This window comes from Hyperoodon ampullatus (genome assembly GCF_949752795.1).
Source record: "Hyperoodon ampullatus genome assembly, chromosome: X".
In the NCBI taxonomy this organism is placed as follows: domain Eukaryota; kingdom Metazoa; phylum Chordata; class Mammalia; order Artiodactyla; family Ziphiidae; genus Hyperoodon; species Hyperoodon ampullatus.
In genome coordinates this window covers 129,312,205-129,328,197 of record NC_136913.1, presented here as the reverse complement: position 1 = coordinate 129,328,197, position 15,993 = coordinate 129,312,205, and the positions used below count along the sequence as shown (strand labels likewise).

The 15,993-nt window shown below is 42.4% G+C and overlaps 1 protein-coding gene across 4 annotated transcripts in view; it reads right to left on the bottom strand.

Moving 5' to 3' along the window:
* Positions 1 to 6,232: 6,232 nt before the first annotated feature.
* Positions 6,233 to 15,993, bottom strand: part of MTM1 (myotubularin 1) — a gene marked incomplete at both ends in the record, with an annotated part of 81,210 nt that continues 71,449 nt past the window's right edge. For 3 of the 4 annotated variants that reach the window (XM_079727514.1, XM_079727516.1, XM_079727517.1), the window contains 2 exons: positions 6,233 to 6,400; positions 14,229 to 14,405. In XM_079727514.1, the coding sequence (XP_079583640.1) occupies positions 6,233 to 6,400; positions 14,229 to 14,405 (345 nt within the window). The remainder of the gene's footprint in view (positions 6,401 to 14,228; positions 14,406 to 15,993) is intronic. The other variant, XM_079727515.1, reaches the window with a different exon arrangement.

The following is a 15,993-nucleotide window of genomic DNA, read 5'->3' as shown; positions in this document are numbered from 1 at the left end:
TAGGGCAACCAAGTGTTCTGATACCGCCCTCGGAACTTCCGCCCTTGCTTTATATTAACAGTAACATTTAACTTCTGTCAGCTAAATCACCGCTTGTGAAAATCAAGGCAGTAGCTGATGATAAAGGCATTTAGGACATTTGATTCCTGTTCAATATTTATTTTCCTGCTCATTTTGTTAGGGTTTGCATATCCAACGGGCTCATCCCCTCTCAACCCACCCCTGATTTAGTTGGGGACGGGGATGGGAATCATGGCTAAGCCCCTTTGCCTGTGATTGCCCTGGGTATGACCTATGACCCAAGTCTGGCCAGTGAAATATAAAGGGAATACTTCCCATCCTGATAAAAGGCAGACCTGTCTGTAGACAAGGAGTTACTAGTTCCCATCCCAAACCCATCCTGCCCTCCCAGCTTAATAACTTCCAACTGAACTGTGAGCATGTGATGCCTGAAACCCCAGCAGCCATCCTAACACCCACGAGGGGATGAGCCTGGGGTGAAAGGGTGACAGGGTGAGGAGAGCTGGGAGGAAGGAAGGGAAGATCTCCAAATACACTGGAAACCCACCTCTTGCAGGCTTCTGGTTTTCCAAATTACTAAATCAAATGTTTAACCCACTATTATAGACTGAATGTTTGTGTCTCTCCCCCCACCTCCACCATTTATATTGAAGCCCTAACCCTCAAATTGGTATTGAGGTATTTGGAGATGAGGCCTTTGGGAGGTGATTAGGTCATAAGGTCATAAGGCTAGGGCCCTGAAATGATGGGATTAGTGCCTTTTTTTTTTTTTTTGGTCTGCGTTGGGTCTTCGTTACTGCGCGTGGGCTTTCTCTAGTTGCGGTGAGCCAGGTCTACTCTTCATTGCGGTGGCTTCTCTTGTTGCGGAGCATAGGGCTCTAGGCACACAGTCTCAGTAGTTGTGGCGCATGGGCTTAGTTGCTCTGTGACAGGTGGGATCTTCCTGGACCAGGGCTCGAACCCATGTACCCTGCATTGGCAGGCGGATTCTTAACCACTGCACCACCAGGGAAGCCCTGCCAGACTTTTAAAAGGTTTGCCAATATGTTGGTGTGGGGTGGTATCCCACTGTGGTTCGAATGTACATTCCCCTGATATCACCGAACTCCTATTTAACTAAGAAAACTCAGTTCTGACTGCATTCCCAAGAAGTTCCTCCTTGACCCCCTATCTTGGCCCCAAAGCCCCCCAATCTGCCTCTATTAGAGCAGGGTGCACCCTGCATGGGAATTACCAGTTAACTGAACTGTCTTCCTACTAGGCCAGACACTCAAAGGAGGCCACTGTTTTATTCAGTTTTGTTTCCCAACAAAGATCAGCTGACACAGGTCTGGGTCATAGTAGACAGTAGTTGTTGATAAATACTGTCTAAAAAAATACTATCGAAAATATTGTCTAAAAAAAACACTTCTGGTTCTTAGTCTCATCTATAAAACGACCCCCCCCCCAAAAAAACCCAAAATAAACAAAAAAAACCCTAAAAAACCAAGCCTATCAATTTTATAAGGTTGTGGGGAGGATAAATAGTACAGAGTTTGGCACATATGCCCCCAATAAATATCTCCCTTTCTTCCATTCAGGGACCAAGGGGGTTGAAAGTACATGGTCTGGCTTTAGATAGATGCGAGGATAGAAATAGGGAATAAAGTCAGAGGCAACTCTAAGTCTAAATATCGCCTGAGATGTAACAAAATGAATTGAGCTAGTTGTTTCACTAATTGTGAGTCACTTTATAGCTGGTAACAGGAGAGTGCGTCTGACCTCTCAGCTTGCAGGCCCACCATCATCTGCCAACACGGACTGAGGTGTGGTAGCAGCATCATAGCCTCCCCAGATGTCCACATCCTAATGCCTGGAACCTGTTCTGTGTTACCTTACACACCAAGGGGGCATTAAGGTTGCTGATTCTCTGACTCTGAGGTGGGGAGAGCAGCCTAGGTTATCCAGAGGGGCCCAATATAATCACCAAGGTCCTTTTTTCCTTTTTCTTTTTTTGGCCACGCGGGGAATCTTATTTCCCCGACCAGGGATCAAACCTGTGCTCCCTGCAGTGGAAGCGTGGAGTCATAACCACTGGACCGCCAGGGGAGTCCGCTAGGGTCCTTTAAATGTCAACAAGGGAGGCGGAAGAGTCAGAGTTGAGAGATTTGAAGGTGCTGTGCTGCTGGCTTTAGACACAGAGGAAGCGGCCACGACTCCGGGAAAGCAGGCGGCCACTAGAGGCTGGAAAAGGCAAGGATAGGATTCTCCCCTAGAGCTGCCAGAAGGAATGCAGCCCTGCTGACACCTTGACTTTAGGCCAGGGAGGCTAATTTCAGACTTCAGACCTCCAGAACTGTAAGAGAATAAATGTGTGGGGAAGATAATAAATCACCACTAAGTTTGTGGTGATTTCTCACAGCAGAAACAGGAAACTAATACACAGGGCCAATGCCATCTTCTACCATAAATATTGTATGTGCATAAGTGATGAAAATGTGTTTCTGACAAGGGCTGTTTGACTTGTAAGGAATCTTCGAGAACGTGCAGTCCATACCCTCACTGAGCAGGTGGACACTAAAGCCTCCTCCCGGGCCTCTCAAGGGGGTGCTGGGAGGGCCTCACATCTTCCATGCAAGAAGCAGGTCCAGGGCCCAGACAGGAACCCAGGTCCCCACACATCCCGACCAGGGTTCTTTCTAATACAGGTTTGTGACATAAAGCTCCCGAAATGAGATGAACAATTTTCTTTTGTAATTTATGTGGACTGCACTGAGGAATAGTCCATTTCAGAAGCACATACGTATTAACCACTATAAATGCATAAGCCGTGTTCTCCGTAACTACTAGAAAAACAAACTAAATCTTAATGGTCATGTCTAAACATTTTAGCTACCTTACATGTTTTAAATACTAAGCATTTAGCTACCCTACATGGTTTAAATACATTATCGCCTTTGCTTTTAAATGACAAATTACTTCAAATAAGGAATAAACCATAGCTGAATCTGAGCCTCATAAGGAAATGAGAATACTTTGTTTTGCTGATCTTTCATCTTCCAGATGTTTAATACAAAAGACTTTACTAATAATTCCTTAACTAAGTTATAAATCTACCAATAGATGCCAGAGTATTAGACTCATTTCAAAAATTGGTATTCCGGCAGCATGCTTTAGTGATTCTGTGAACCTAAAAGAATTCAACTGCAATCTATTTCAACCATTAGGTTTTCCTGCAGATGTGCTAATCCTCGTTCTTATTTGTGCTGCATGCTGCATATATTTATTTCCTTTGGGTGTCCCCAGATTTTACTTTAATGGCCACCAATGGCTATGTCCTCCAGTCAGAGGTGTATATACTCTGTAATAAATTCCTGTATTTTAAGAGCATTCCCTTTATGTAGTCCTGCCTTTGCCTAATGCTCCCAAATGCCACATGAGCTGTCCACATGACTGACAGCTGTATTCTGTAGAGAGGGCTGCAGGTGACGAGATACTGGTCAACAGATTTTCAAACTTTTGAGTATTATTCCTTCCCCAAAACTGTAAGGAGGAGCTTTGCTGCATTATCAAAAATAGATCAGAAAGTACTATGACTATAGTTAGGAAAAACCTGTTATATTATCAAAAATAGATATCATTCCAATTTACTTGAAGGGCTGTCCTAGGAAGAGATTATTCTATTTCATTCCAGAAGGCAAAGCTAAGGCTATTCATTGGGAATGCAAGAGAGGCAGAATTCAGTTCGATGCCTGCATACATTTGTTTCAATGCTCTGGGACTTTGGGCAAGTCAATGAACCCCTGCAGCAACAATGCTCTCCACAGTTGAAAAACAGGGATAACAGAATACCATGTGGCCACGAGGGCACAGTGAGGGTGAAACATAGCCGTGTGTGAAGAAGAACCTTGGAGAGCATTTCAAATACTCATAGTTTTAAAAGAGACACTTACTCTTTTAAGAGTCCTATTTGGATTTTTAAAAAATGGTAAGTTTACTAGTATAACTATTTAGTGTTCTTAGGACACGCGTAGATAATTTCCAGTTGGCTGCATTTGAAGAATTTTAATAATTCTTACCTAAAGAGACATCGAGTATGACTTGTTTCAACCAGTCCCTTAATCTCCCTTAATGTCAACTGCTGTGTTCTCCATCCAGAGTCTGAAAGTCTTGTGTCTCTGCAGCCCAGCACTTTTGTGAAAGCTATCCTTACTTTAATAAAGACAGCTGTGGCCTGACATAGAGAACAGGCTTGTGGTTGCCAAGGGGGAGAGGGGGTGGGGGAGGGATGGACTGGGAGTTTGGGATTAGCAGATGCAAACTAGTACATATAGAGGATGGATAAACAACAAGGCCCTATTGTAAAGCACAGGGAACTATATTCAATATCCTATGATAAACCATAATGGAAAAGAATATGAAAAAGAATATATATATATATATTTATAACTGAATCACTTTGCTGTACAGCAGAAATTAACACATGGTGAATCAACTATACTTCAATAAAATACATTTAAAAAAATAAAGGTAGCTGTGGCTTAAAATCTGCATTGTTAATGTACTTAAATTTCCAATATTGCTGGGATTTGGGGAGAGCCCTATACAAGGTTGCTAGTAAGATAAAGGGCATGTGAAGTAGATCCAGGAAAAGCAAGTAAGATGGGCAACATGCACATTTAAGACACATACACAGTTACAGCCCTGGGAATAGAGTGCAATGTTTAGTTAATATATTTATTACAGCAGGTCTTTAGTCATTATTGCCATGAAACATTTGTCATGAAATTTCACAGAATCCTTTCAGCTATTAGTATTAGCTTTTTTTCTTTTCATGGAGTGACACTTTGTTAATTTATGAAATATTTACAGCGTTTACAAAAAGCAAGAGACTGTCTAAAAAATTTCTTATACATACAAAATTTATACATTTATACTACTGCATTTGAGATGTCTTATTTGGTAGACCATTAAGCTATGACATAAAATAATTTACAAAGATATATTTAATCTCTCTTAATTCACTGAAAACAAAACCATATTAGCTATAAATAGTCCTTTACAAATCATTGTAGAACACATTAATTGTTTTTTAACTGTAGCCTTAACTTTTACAAATATACTGACTAAATGAATTAGTTCAGATATCAAATAGAACTGCATTTGAAATTGCATTTAATACTACAAAAAAAAAAACCTGAAAAAGCAAACCGCTGGGTACTTCAAGTAAAAATTTGTAGAACCAGTTTTTATGCACGCCTGGGTGGGGAGGGGTGTCAAACACCACTGAAATTGAAATGCATAAACACCATACTTTCAAGAATACGCTCAACAAATGTACATCTGCGGCTTTTATTTCAAAGGATGCTGCTCTAGTGACAGCTCACACATCCAAGATGGTCAACCCGACACTTTGGCAGATCAGCTAGTTTGACTAGAGCAACGTTTGCGAAAACATTCACGTAAGCAGCATAATGCATCTGACATCTTCAAACAGTGCTATAGAAGGGGTTTCTACCACCTGAAAATAGGTCAGAATTCTAGGCAAGCTCATGAAAGAACTTAGGAAACAGAACTGGCAATGTTAAAAACAATCAAATCATATTTAACTGGGCTCTATCAGTTTTCTTAAATATAAAAATATGCTTCTCTTGGGGAAAATACTTCATTCCAAAATTTCAAAATAATGGAAAGCTCATCTACACAGCTATTTGTCCTTAAGTCATCACACTTACGATGGTATGAAATTTGGCAATTATTTAAACACCTTGCTTGTGGATTATGCCTTGGAAGCTGAGCTCAATTTGGTTTTGGCAGGAACACACATCTCTCAAATTTGGGTTCCTTTTAGATCACCCTAAGCAACTACTATAAGCAGTTCGAGGTAAATCCATTTCACAAACATATATTTTTTCCCCTTTAGTTAAAACTGTTGTTGTTCCAATGAGGCCCACAAAATACATATTGTACACATAGTATTTCTGAAGAGGTAAATATAATTTAAATATTATCTTTCAAAAACTGCTTTTGGAAGGTATCAGCATTTTCCAAAACCCCATCTGGGCTCCTTTCTTCCAATTGCCGTGTAGACACTGTAGTTTTCTTGCAATATGTATTCTAGAAGGCACATGTTCAAGAGTTTAAGATTATGTTAGTTCAAGTTCTACATGGAGGCAAATATTTTAACCTACTCTGTACAGAGGCCCCGAATGAAAGTCAGCTATTTCCTTTATTAGAAGTGAGTCTGCACGTGGGGCATCATTTGCGAAGGACTAGAAGGTGAGGTCGAGGGATCGGAAAGCTTGGGAGAGTTGGCGAGCTGCAGCTCCTCAAGTCGCTTTATGTACTCATCGCGCAAGGCCAAGAGCTCCATGTAACGCTGCTCCACCGGATTTGGCTGCTGGAAAGAAGCACAGATGTGAGTTCCTGCTTTCCGTCACCATGACACGCCTGTGCCCCACATCTGCTGCGGCTGCCACTTTCTGAACAAACCCGCTCGTTGTGGGTTAACATACATCACTTCCTTCAATACTGCGTAATTTACAAATACAGAAAAGCACAAAGATTAATTAAAAAACACCCAGCTATTTGCCACCAAGAAATAACTCACGTACACATATCCACACACATGCATCAGCATCTTTTTAAAATGCATCAACCCAGGCACAGCTCCAGGCTCCTGTGTCACCTGTCCCTGCTGCCTGCTTTCACTCCCAGAGGCAACAACTCTTCTCAGGTTGGCATGCAGCCTTCCTTCCTGAGCCGATTTGTGACACTTTTCCTCTCAATGAATATCCAGAAACAAAATACACCATGCTTCTCTATTTGGTGAAAATTTACATCAGTAGTGGTATTCTGTACTTATCAACCGACATTGTGATCCGACTATTTTTCTCAAGCAGATCCCAGTTGAATTCACTGAATGAATAAACCGCAGCTGATCTATCCATTCCCAATAGTGGGATATTCCCCACTATTATAAGTGACGCTGGGCCATCTTTGGATACATCTCCTCAGACTTGTATGTGAATGTTTCTCGAAGGAATTTTCCTGGTGGGTAGGGAAGGAACTGCTGGAGAGGACAGTATGGTCTTTTCAACTTTACTAGATGCTGCCCAATTGTTCTCTGAGGTGGGGAGATGACCTTATGCTCCCACTAGTGGCATCTGGTGATTCCTGTAGCTCTACATCCTCATTAGAACGTAGCAACGTAAGAGAAAGAGTTTTTGCCAATTTGATGAGTATAACATGGTATCTCATGGTAGCTTTAGTTTGCATCACTCTGCCTTAGCACATCTTTTCACATGCATGGCTGAAAGCAGTGGCTCTGACGGGCAGCCTAGTGTGAATCTCCAGTCTGCCTCTTAACAGCTGTGTAACAACTCTCTGGGTGCCTCCATTTCCCTATCTGTCAAATGGGAATAAAACCAGCCCAGACCACAGGGTTGTTGTGAGACTGAAGTTAGTCAATACAGTCTGTTCTGGTACAACACTGATGTCTTTGATTGATAAATAGGGGACTGATGGCAGTACAAATGTAGAAGTTACACCAAAACACAATGAGATTCTCCCTGGTACCAATTTAAGTACCAATTTAATACTTGGTACTTTTTTTTTTTTTCGGTATGTGGGCCTCTCACTGTTGTGGCCTCTCCCGTTGCGGATCACAGGCTCCGGACGCACAGGCTCAGCGGCCACGGCTCACGGGCCCAGCCGCTCCGCGGCATGTGGGATCTTCCCAGACTGGGGCACGAACCCGTGTACCCTGCATCGGCAGGTGGACTCTCAACCACTGCGCCACCAGGGAAGCCCAATATTGGTACTTTTATTTAACATCCCTGGGATGTTAATTGTTTAAACTTTTGTACTGAGATACAAATTACATACAGTAATGCACACAAATCTTTAAAAAATGTTCAGCTCAATGAATCTTTGCATACATATACACTAATGTAATCACCACCCAGGTCAAAATATACAACAGAACAGACCCTAGACTCCCTTGCCAACATGTTAAGGTTCGGAAGTGATCAAAGGAAAGCTTCTAGAAAGCTTGAGCAATATATGAGGACATTAAGAAAAAAGCTGGAAGTCTACAGAAGTGCCTTCCTTTATGGCTAGTAGCCTCTAGAACTGTCCTGCTTTCCACTGCATTAAGCTATCTGCTGAAGCTGCGAGTACCAACAAGGAAGTTGCAAAGACGCTACGCTGATGAAGAAGGCTATACCCTGGATCTGACTTGTACTGGTCAGGAGAATGGTCTGTATCAGAAGCAGATGCTCTCCAGGACCTGCATCTCACAGAAGGGGGCAGGAGCCCTGGGGTTTAAGACTGTGTATGAGTTTCCTGTGGCTGCCATAACAAATGAACATCAACTTGATGGTTTAAAACAACAGAAATTTATTTTCTCACAGTTCTGCAGGGCAGAAAGCCCCAAATAAGGCTGTCAGCAGGGCCACACTCCCTTTGCAGGCTCTAGGGGAGGAGCCTTCCTTGCCTCTTCTAGCTTCTGGCAGCTCTAGGTTTCCTTGGCTTGTGGCCACATGACTCCAATCATTCTGTTTTTACATGGCCTCATCCTGTCTGTCTCTCAAATCTTCCTCTCTTCTCTTATGAGGACACACATCATTGGATTTAGGGCCTCACTAAATCCAGGAGGATCTCATTTTGAGATCCTGAACTTAATTATATCTGTAAAGACCCTTTTTCCAAATAAGGTCACATTGACAGGTTCCAAGTGGATGTGTCTTTTGGAGGCCACCATTCAACCCACTACGGGCTGCCAAGGCCTGACTGCTGCTTTCATCAGCGCTCTGGATACAGAGGTGCACGGGTTTGGAGGGGTCTCCTCCTACCTTCTAGCCCCATCCCTCCTGTAAGTCCCTGTTCTTTTTACTGCATGACTTTGCAGAATGTAAGGTTTTTTCCAAAATGCGTATTGGCATCAGAGCAGGAATGCTTGGTAGAGCACCTGACACCCAGTAAGTGCTGTGCACTACCCGTTAATACCCTTTGCCCATTTTTCTCTGCATGTGCTCCACTGAGGGCCGGCCACTGCTCTAGGTGCTCAGGATCCATCAGTGAACAAAGGAGGCCCAAATGCCTACTTTTATGGCATTTCTCTTCCAGCAGGGGGAGACAGACAGACAACGAAGACAACCCCGTGAGGTACACAGGACATGGAAGGTGATGAGGATTACGGAAAAGCAGAGCAGGGTGAGTGGGATGGGGACACGCTGGTTACACGCTCAACAAGGAGGCGACCAAGCAGATGCCTGAGTGTCTTGAGGCTGAGCAAGGAGCCCCGTGTGGCCAAATCAGGGTGTGTGAGCAGGAGTCTTCGGTGAGCAGGCCAGGAGGTCAGAGAGGTCAAGCATGGGCCGGGGGCCACACAAGGCCTCAGAGGTCTGAGGCTTTGGGCCTTGGGCTTTGGCCTTGGGCTCTGACCCCGGGGGAGGTGAGCGGCTGCCTGGACAGTGCTGAGGAGAGGAGTGCTGGCATCTGGGGGGTATATTTCACAAGGAGCACTTTGGCTGCCGTGTTGAGAACAGACTAGAAGGAAGCAAGCTCAGAATCTGAGAGTCCAGCTGGAAGGCTCTGCAGCCACACATGGCCCCAGGCTCGGAGGCCGGACGGGTTTCTGAAGGCCGAGCCCAGCAAGCTCTCCTGACAGCCTGGGATGAGAGAGCAGGGAGACAAGGATGACTGGAAAACGGAAGCTCACCTGTAGTGACAAGGGCGTTTGCTGGGGATGCGTATGTTCACAACCTCGACTGTGCTCCTGGTGTCACAGGTAGAGACACATGTGAAAACCCACCACACTGCACACTTGCAACGTGTACAGATTACTATATGTCAATTAGGCCTCAAGGAAGCTGTTGTTTTAAAGTGGGTGGGCGGGAGGATGACTGTAAGGTTTCTGGGCAGGGCGTGTAGGATGGAGCTGCCGAGCGCTGCGATGAGGAGGCCAGCGGCAGGAGCAGGTACGGGGAATGGGAGGTCTTTGTGGACGTGTGACATCTGCTGTGCCAGGACCACTTACCAGTAAACATTTACCATCCACAGTCCATTCTTTCCCCTCCGCCACTTTCTCACCCTCCCCAGTCTCCGAACCTGCATGCTCTGTTTCTGGTCTTGGCTATTTTGAAAACCTCTCTTTCCCATATGACTGTCAGAATCTGTTTGTTATTGTACCAGCAAGTACAATTAAGACAAGACAAAGAAATGAGAAGTAAAAAAATCATTTTTGCCGATGACGAGGCTATAGAGTTAGAAAACTATTAGAAATAAAAAGACAATTCGATCTAGTAATGGGTACAAAATATGTAGAAGTCATTAGTCTATAAACAAACAAAACCAATTTAGAGGATGTAATAGGAAAGAGGGCATTTGTGACAGTGTAGCAAAGGACACAATGATGAGAAATGAAATGAGTAGTCAAGTGACTATAAATCCCACACCTCGACGTCTCCCTTGGGGAATGAAGCGTGAAGTTCTAACTTTTCTATCGGAAATGACTTAAACCCCACCCAGGTAAGCCTGTGAATGTCTGTCCTTGTTGTCATCCTAAGCAAAACGGGAACTGCCCGGGGCAACTCTGGTTCACAGCCACGTGAAGTGCAGAGGTCCCCAAAGGACAATACGCGACTCACCAGCAGCCGAAGGTCCCACTCAGGTTTATGTGACTAAATTATCCTTTGGCTTTCAGCATGAGCAACTTCCTCATATTACATAAAAGTACCAAGCCTGCTTATTCATAGCTTGTCAAATGTAAGCATCGGTCTGGTAGTTTACCACAGTAACTGCTTGTATACCAACTGGGCCACACAACTGAGTAATGATTTCAGTGGTTAAGGATATTCTTTTAGGTCTACGTTATATAATTTGCAAAGTCCTATGTGATTGGACTGTAATCTATTTCTGTATGAAATAATGTCCTGCATAAGATCTTTCGGGAAACCTGATGCACTTCATTCACACTTCCGTTTCCACATTTCTCCTCGAGTGTTTATCATCATCGGCTTATGTCCCTGTGGGCAGAGACCACCTCTTCTTAATTTCTGGGTCCCCTCAGTGCCTGACGCATGGGAACGTTCAGTATTTGGTAGATGAAAACGCAAGATGCCGAGAGCAACAATAAAGACGCGTGTAGGACCCTTGATGTTCAGAAAATCTATATAGAAAGGGTAAGTTATTTTCTTCGGGTAAATGTCACAGATCCTAAAACACACCAATCAGTGTCTCAAAATAAAAACCTCAATCAAACAAATATGCATTCCTACCTGGCCCAGTTCCATTTTGCTAAGCTCTGGGAGAATAAGGGGGAGAAACACATCACAGTAAGTTCTGCCAGTGATATCCCTGCAAACTTGACTTGTCACACAATTGTCATTACCTTTGTATATCATAAATGAATTGCTCTAAATGCCTGCAATTTCAAGAATTTCTCCAAGTACAAATGGGTGATGGGAGATTACAGAATCTGTACAGAAATTGTCAACATTTTCTAAAAAACAATAGTTTTTTAAAAAGCCATGATAAATATGGAAAAGGTGAAATTTATAGGACAAACAGTGCTCATCTATATGTTTTATTCAGAAAAGGAACACACCCCATGTAACACTGCTTCGAACCGTGTAAAAATTCCCATTTCCTCTTTACTTGATATTCCAAATGCTGGAGCTACGCTAAAGGCATTCCCTCTGTGTGCTTCTCAAATCCCAAACTAAACAAGTGAATGTTCTCAAGCCCTGGAATCTGTCACTTTCCAAAAGACTACACATTTCAACCATTACGAAATTGCAAAAGGCTTTCATGCAAGCAAGCAGAGACCTTGAAACAAGAGGGCCAGCTTAAATGTGCATTTCCCCAGTGGGAAGAGAGAGCACACACACACTGGCGTGTGGCCAGCTGCCAGAGTGGAATAAACAAACCGAGGGACAGACTGAGCACCGGGCCCTGCTGTTGCCTGACTATTTGTAGTGGGATTAAAGCTGCTGCTTACGCAAGACTGGCCTGGGACTGCAGAAAAACATGCAAACCTTTACAGAGAGCAATCGCAAATATTGACTATTTAGAGCACTTAGAACAAATGGCTCAGTGGACATACTTCTGAGCCCTCACAAATAGGCTGGACTTTCCTTCTGATCTTGGATGCAGTGAGGCTGGGAGAAGGGAAAGCCTGACTGTGCCTTTAATAAAATGTGCAGTCTTTCGCTTCAAAAATCACCATTGCCATGTTGGACCGAGAAATGGCCAAATGACTGTACTATCCTTTGACAGATCAATTATCTTTACTTTAGAAGTAAAGACCTTCAGTAAAGAGCACTCTGATATTAGCTGACAAGTACATACACCTGAACAGAGAGTAGAAAATGTTCCTTTTCCTTAAAGGATCATCTCAGTCTAGTCGCTGAAAAAAACCTTCTTATGATGTCTAACAACTTATAATGATTAAAGAAAATCCTTGACAATCAAAACTCAGAAATTTTCCAGAGCTTTAAATTAGTTTACATCTTAGTAAAAAAAAAATTGTATTATTCATGTTGTCAGGAAAAATGTAAGTTTAACACCAATCAAAATAAATGGTTTAGTGGGGCTTCCCTAGTGGCACAGTGGTTGAGAGTCCGCCTGCCGATGCAGGGGACACGGGTTCGAGCCCTGATCTGGAAAGATCCCACACGCCGCGGAGTAACTATGCCTGTGCACCACAACTACTGAGCCTGCGCTCTAGAGCCAGTGAGCCACAACTACTAAGCCCGCGAGCCACAACTACTGAAGCCCACGCTCCTAGAGCCCATGCTCCACAACAAGAGAAACCACAATGAGAAGCCTGTGCACCACAACAAAAGAGTAGCCCCCACTCGCTGCAACTAGAGAAAGCCCGCATGCAGCAACGAAGACCCAACGCAGCCAAAAATCATAAATAAATAAATTAAATAAATTTAAAAAATAAATGGTTTAGTAATTAAAAACAATATATAACTAAAGTTGTGTTTAAAAGCAAGTGTCATAGATGAACGGATAAAGAAGATGTGGCACATATATACAATGGATTATTACTCAGCCATAAAAAGACACGAAATTGAGTTATTTCTAGTGAGGTGGATGGACCTAGAGTCTGTCATACAAAGTGAAGTAAGTCAGAAAGAGAAAAACAAATACCGTATGCTAACACATATATATATGGAATCTAAGAAAAAAAAAAGGTTCTGAAGAACCTAGGGGCAGGATGGGAATAATGACACAGATCTACTAGAGAACGGACTTGAGGACGTGGGGAGGGGGAAGGGTAAGCTGGGACAAAGTGAGAGAGTGGCATGGACATATATACACTACGAAACATAAAACAGATAGCTAGTGGGAAGCAGCCGCATAGCACAGGGAGATCAGCTCGGTGCTTTGTGACCACCTAGAGGGGTGGGATAGGGAGGGTGGGAGGGAGGGAGATGCAAGAGGGAAGAGATATGGGAACATATGTATAACTGATTCACTTTTTTATAAAGCAAAAACTAACACACCATTGTAAAGCAATTATACTCCAATAAAGATGTTAAAAAAACCCATTAAAAACAGATGCTTAGTCAATAAAATAGTTGAGCCAAGTGGACTCAAAAAATAAAAAAAATAAAAGCAAGTATCATTTTTTTAGTCTGCTCTTTTTCCTTTCGTAATATTTTTGAAAAGCCATAAAAAAGAACAAAATAATGCCATTTGCAGCAACATGGATGAACCCAGAGATTGTCCATACTGAGTGAAGTAAGACACAGAAAGACAAATATCATATGATATTGCTTGTAAGTGGAATCTTAAAAAAGGGTATAAACAAACTTAGTTACAAAACAGAAGTAGAGTCACAGATGTAGAAAATAAACTTATTGTTACCAAAGGGGAAAGGTGGGGGGAGGGATAAATTGGGAGACTGGGATTGACATATACACACTACTATATATAAAATAGATAACTAATAAGGACCTACTGTATAGCACAGGGAACTCTACTCAATACTCTGTGATGGCCTATATGGGAAAAGAATCTAAAAAAGAGTGGATATAGGTGTATGTATAACAGATTCACTTTGCTGTTCACCTGAAAGTAACAATACATTGTAGATCAACTATACCCCAATAAAAATTTAAAATAAAATAAAAATTAAAAAAAATATACTACATAACATTATTTAAGTCCAGAAGTAGTACTCAGTCGACATCACTTGCTACTTCACTTACTTGTTGCTTGATTCTGGGGTTCCATCTAATGTAGTAATTCACCCAAAGTTCCAAGTGACGCATACTGGCAACTGGATATAAAACTCGATTGATTTCTTTAGTGTAGAAGGGATTTTTGAATTTGTCTTTATTACTGTTTATCAGCGACCATAAAGAAACAGTTCTTTCTGTAACTTTCTAGAGGAAAGAGAAAGTGGAAAGCCTAAGTAAAAACACAGCCCGGTACACAAACCATTTTGCAGGCTGCAGCGATACAGCTGAGCATCAACTTGAATCACACATGTACATTATCCCCATAATAGCTCAAAAAGCCTTCTGCGTCTGGGAGTGCTGAGCACCACTTCCCAATATTTGCATAGATAATGGCTTGAGAGCCACTGTTTCTGCCTGAAGAGAGAGGGAAAGGATGCTCTAACATTAAATGCAACTCACTGACCTAAGAAGACTATTCCTGGCTAGGGAAAACATTTATGAACAGATGGGCAGTACGCTCTTTTGAATTCAGCAGCAAGAAAAATTATCATAAGATCTCGCTGACTTTTTCCATTTTTGTGTTTGTTAGAACTACAAAATCTCAACCTGTATCTACTTGACAGTAGGCATCCAGACAAAGCGTTATGTTAATCAAACATCCAGATGTTTAATGCATCATGCCAGTATCCAGATATTTGAAACACGTGGATAACTGACTTCATTGAATCTTCAATTTTCAGTCTGGTATCCATCATCTCATACAGATATTCACATCTTCATTGTTTTTTAATTATAGGTTTTTACCCATTTTGATCATAAGTAGAGGAAAATCAAAACTTGGGAAATAAAAGTACAAATATTAAAATTACTGAAGGCAGAATTGGAAACTCTTCCTAGTAATGACGTCAAGAAGAAAGGACCAGTAAGCTAAAACTGGAAGTTGAAAAGAACAGCTTGAAATAGTGACTGAAGAAATTTTTTGAACATACACATTTTGTGAATGTGAACGGTAATAATAGCAGCATAATTTTGCCTTCCTTGGGATCCACCTAAAACTTCATTTGTCCCTTTCTGATTCCACAGTCTACACTGCCTTGTGTTTATTGGCATGCCTGTTTTTATTTTTATACATACACACAGTTGATATAAAGTCAAACAGCTTGACAAGGTTTGTTATGAAAAAAGTAGTCTCTCACCTTTCTCCCTTTCTCCCAAGCAACTGTGTTTGATTTTTAAAATTGATTTGGTTATTTGGTACTTACCTCCGCCCCTGTGAGAAACACCCTTTTCTTGCTACTTGCTGACTCTAAAGTTACAGGCATTAACTGCTGACACTGCCACAGCGAGAACGTTCCTCCCCATCCTGCTGCGCTCACACCTTCTACCCTGCCTCAGACCCTCAGTTTACAGCGTTGCTCTGGTTAGATCCATGTTTAGGGTTTAGATTGCTATGACTCAGCAAATGCTATTCCCAGGTAAGTCATGTCTTTTCTACTCTGATTTCTTTTCCTGTACAATTTTTGGTTTTGTTTTCCTTTAATTTAACAGCTGTCTATTCTGCTTGCTTACTTCTCTTGGCATCTATCACTCATTCAACCCCAAACTCTTCCTCCAATGTCTTTAAAACTCTGATCAGGACACTCAGCACATCTGGAGTCCCCAGGTGCATCCTGGGAGGAAGGAGCTGCCTCGGCCGCCCCCGCGCCATGCACCCAGCTCTCATTCAGGAAGTCTCTTCTGTTTCACCCTCTGAGGCTTCCCTCTGGCCTCTCTGTGCTGGAGCTCCTGGCTT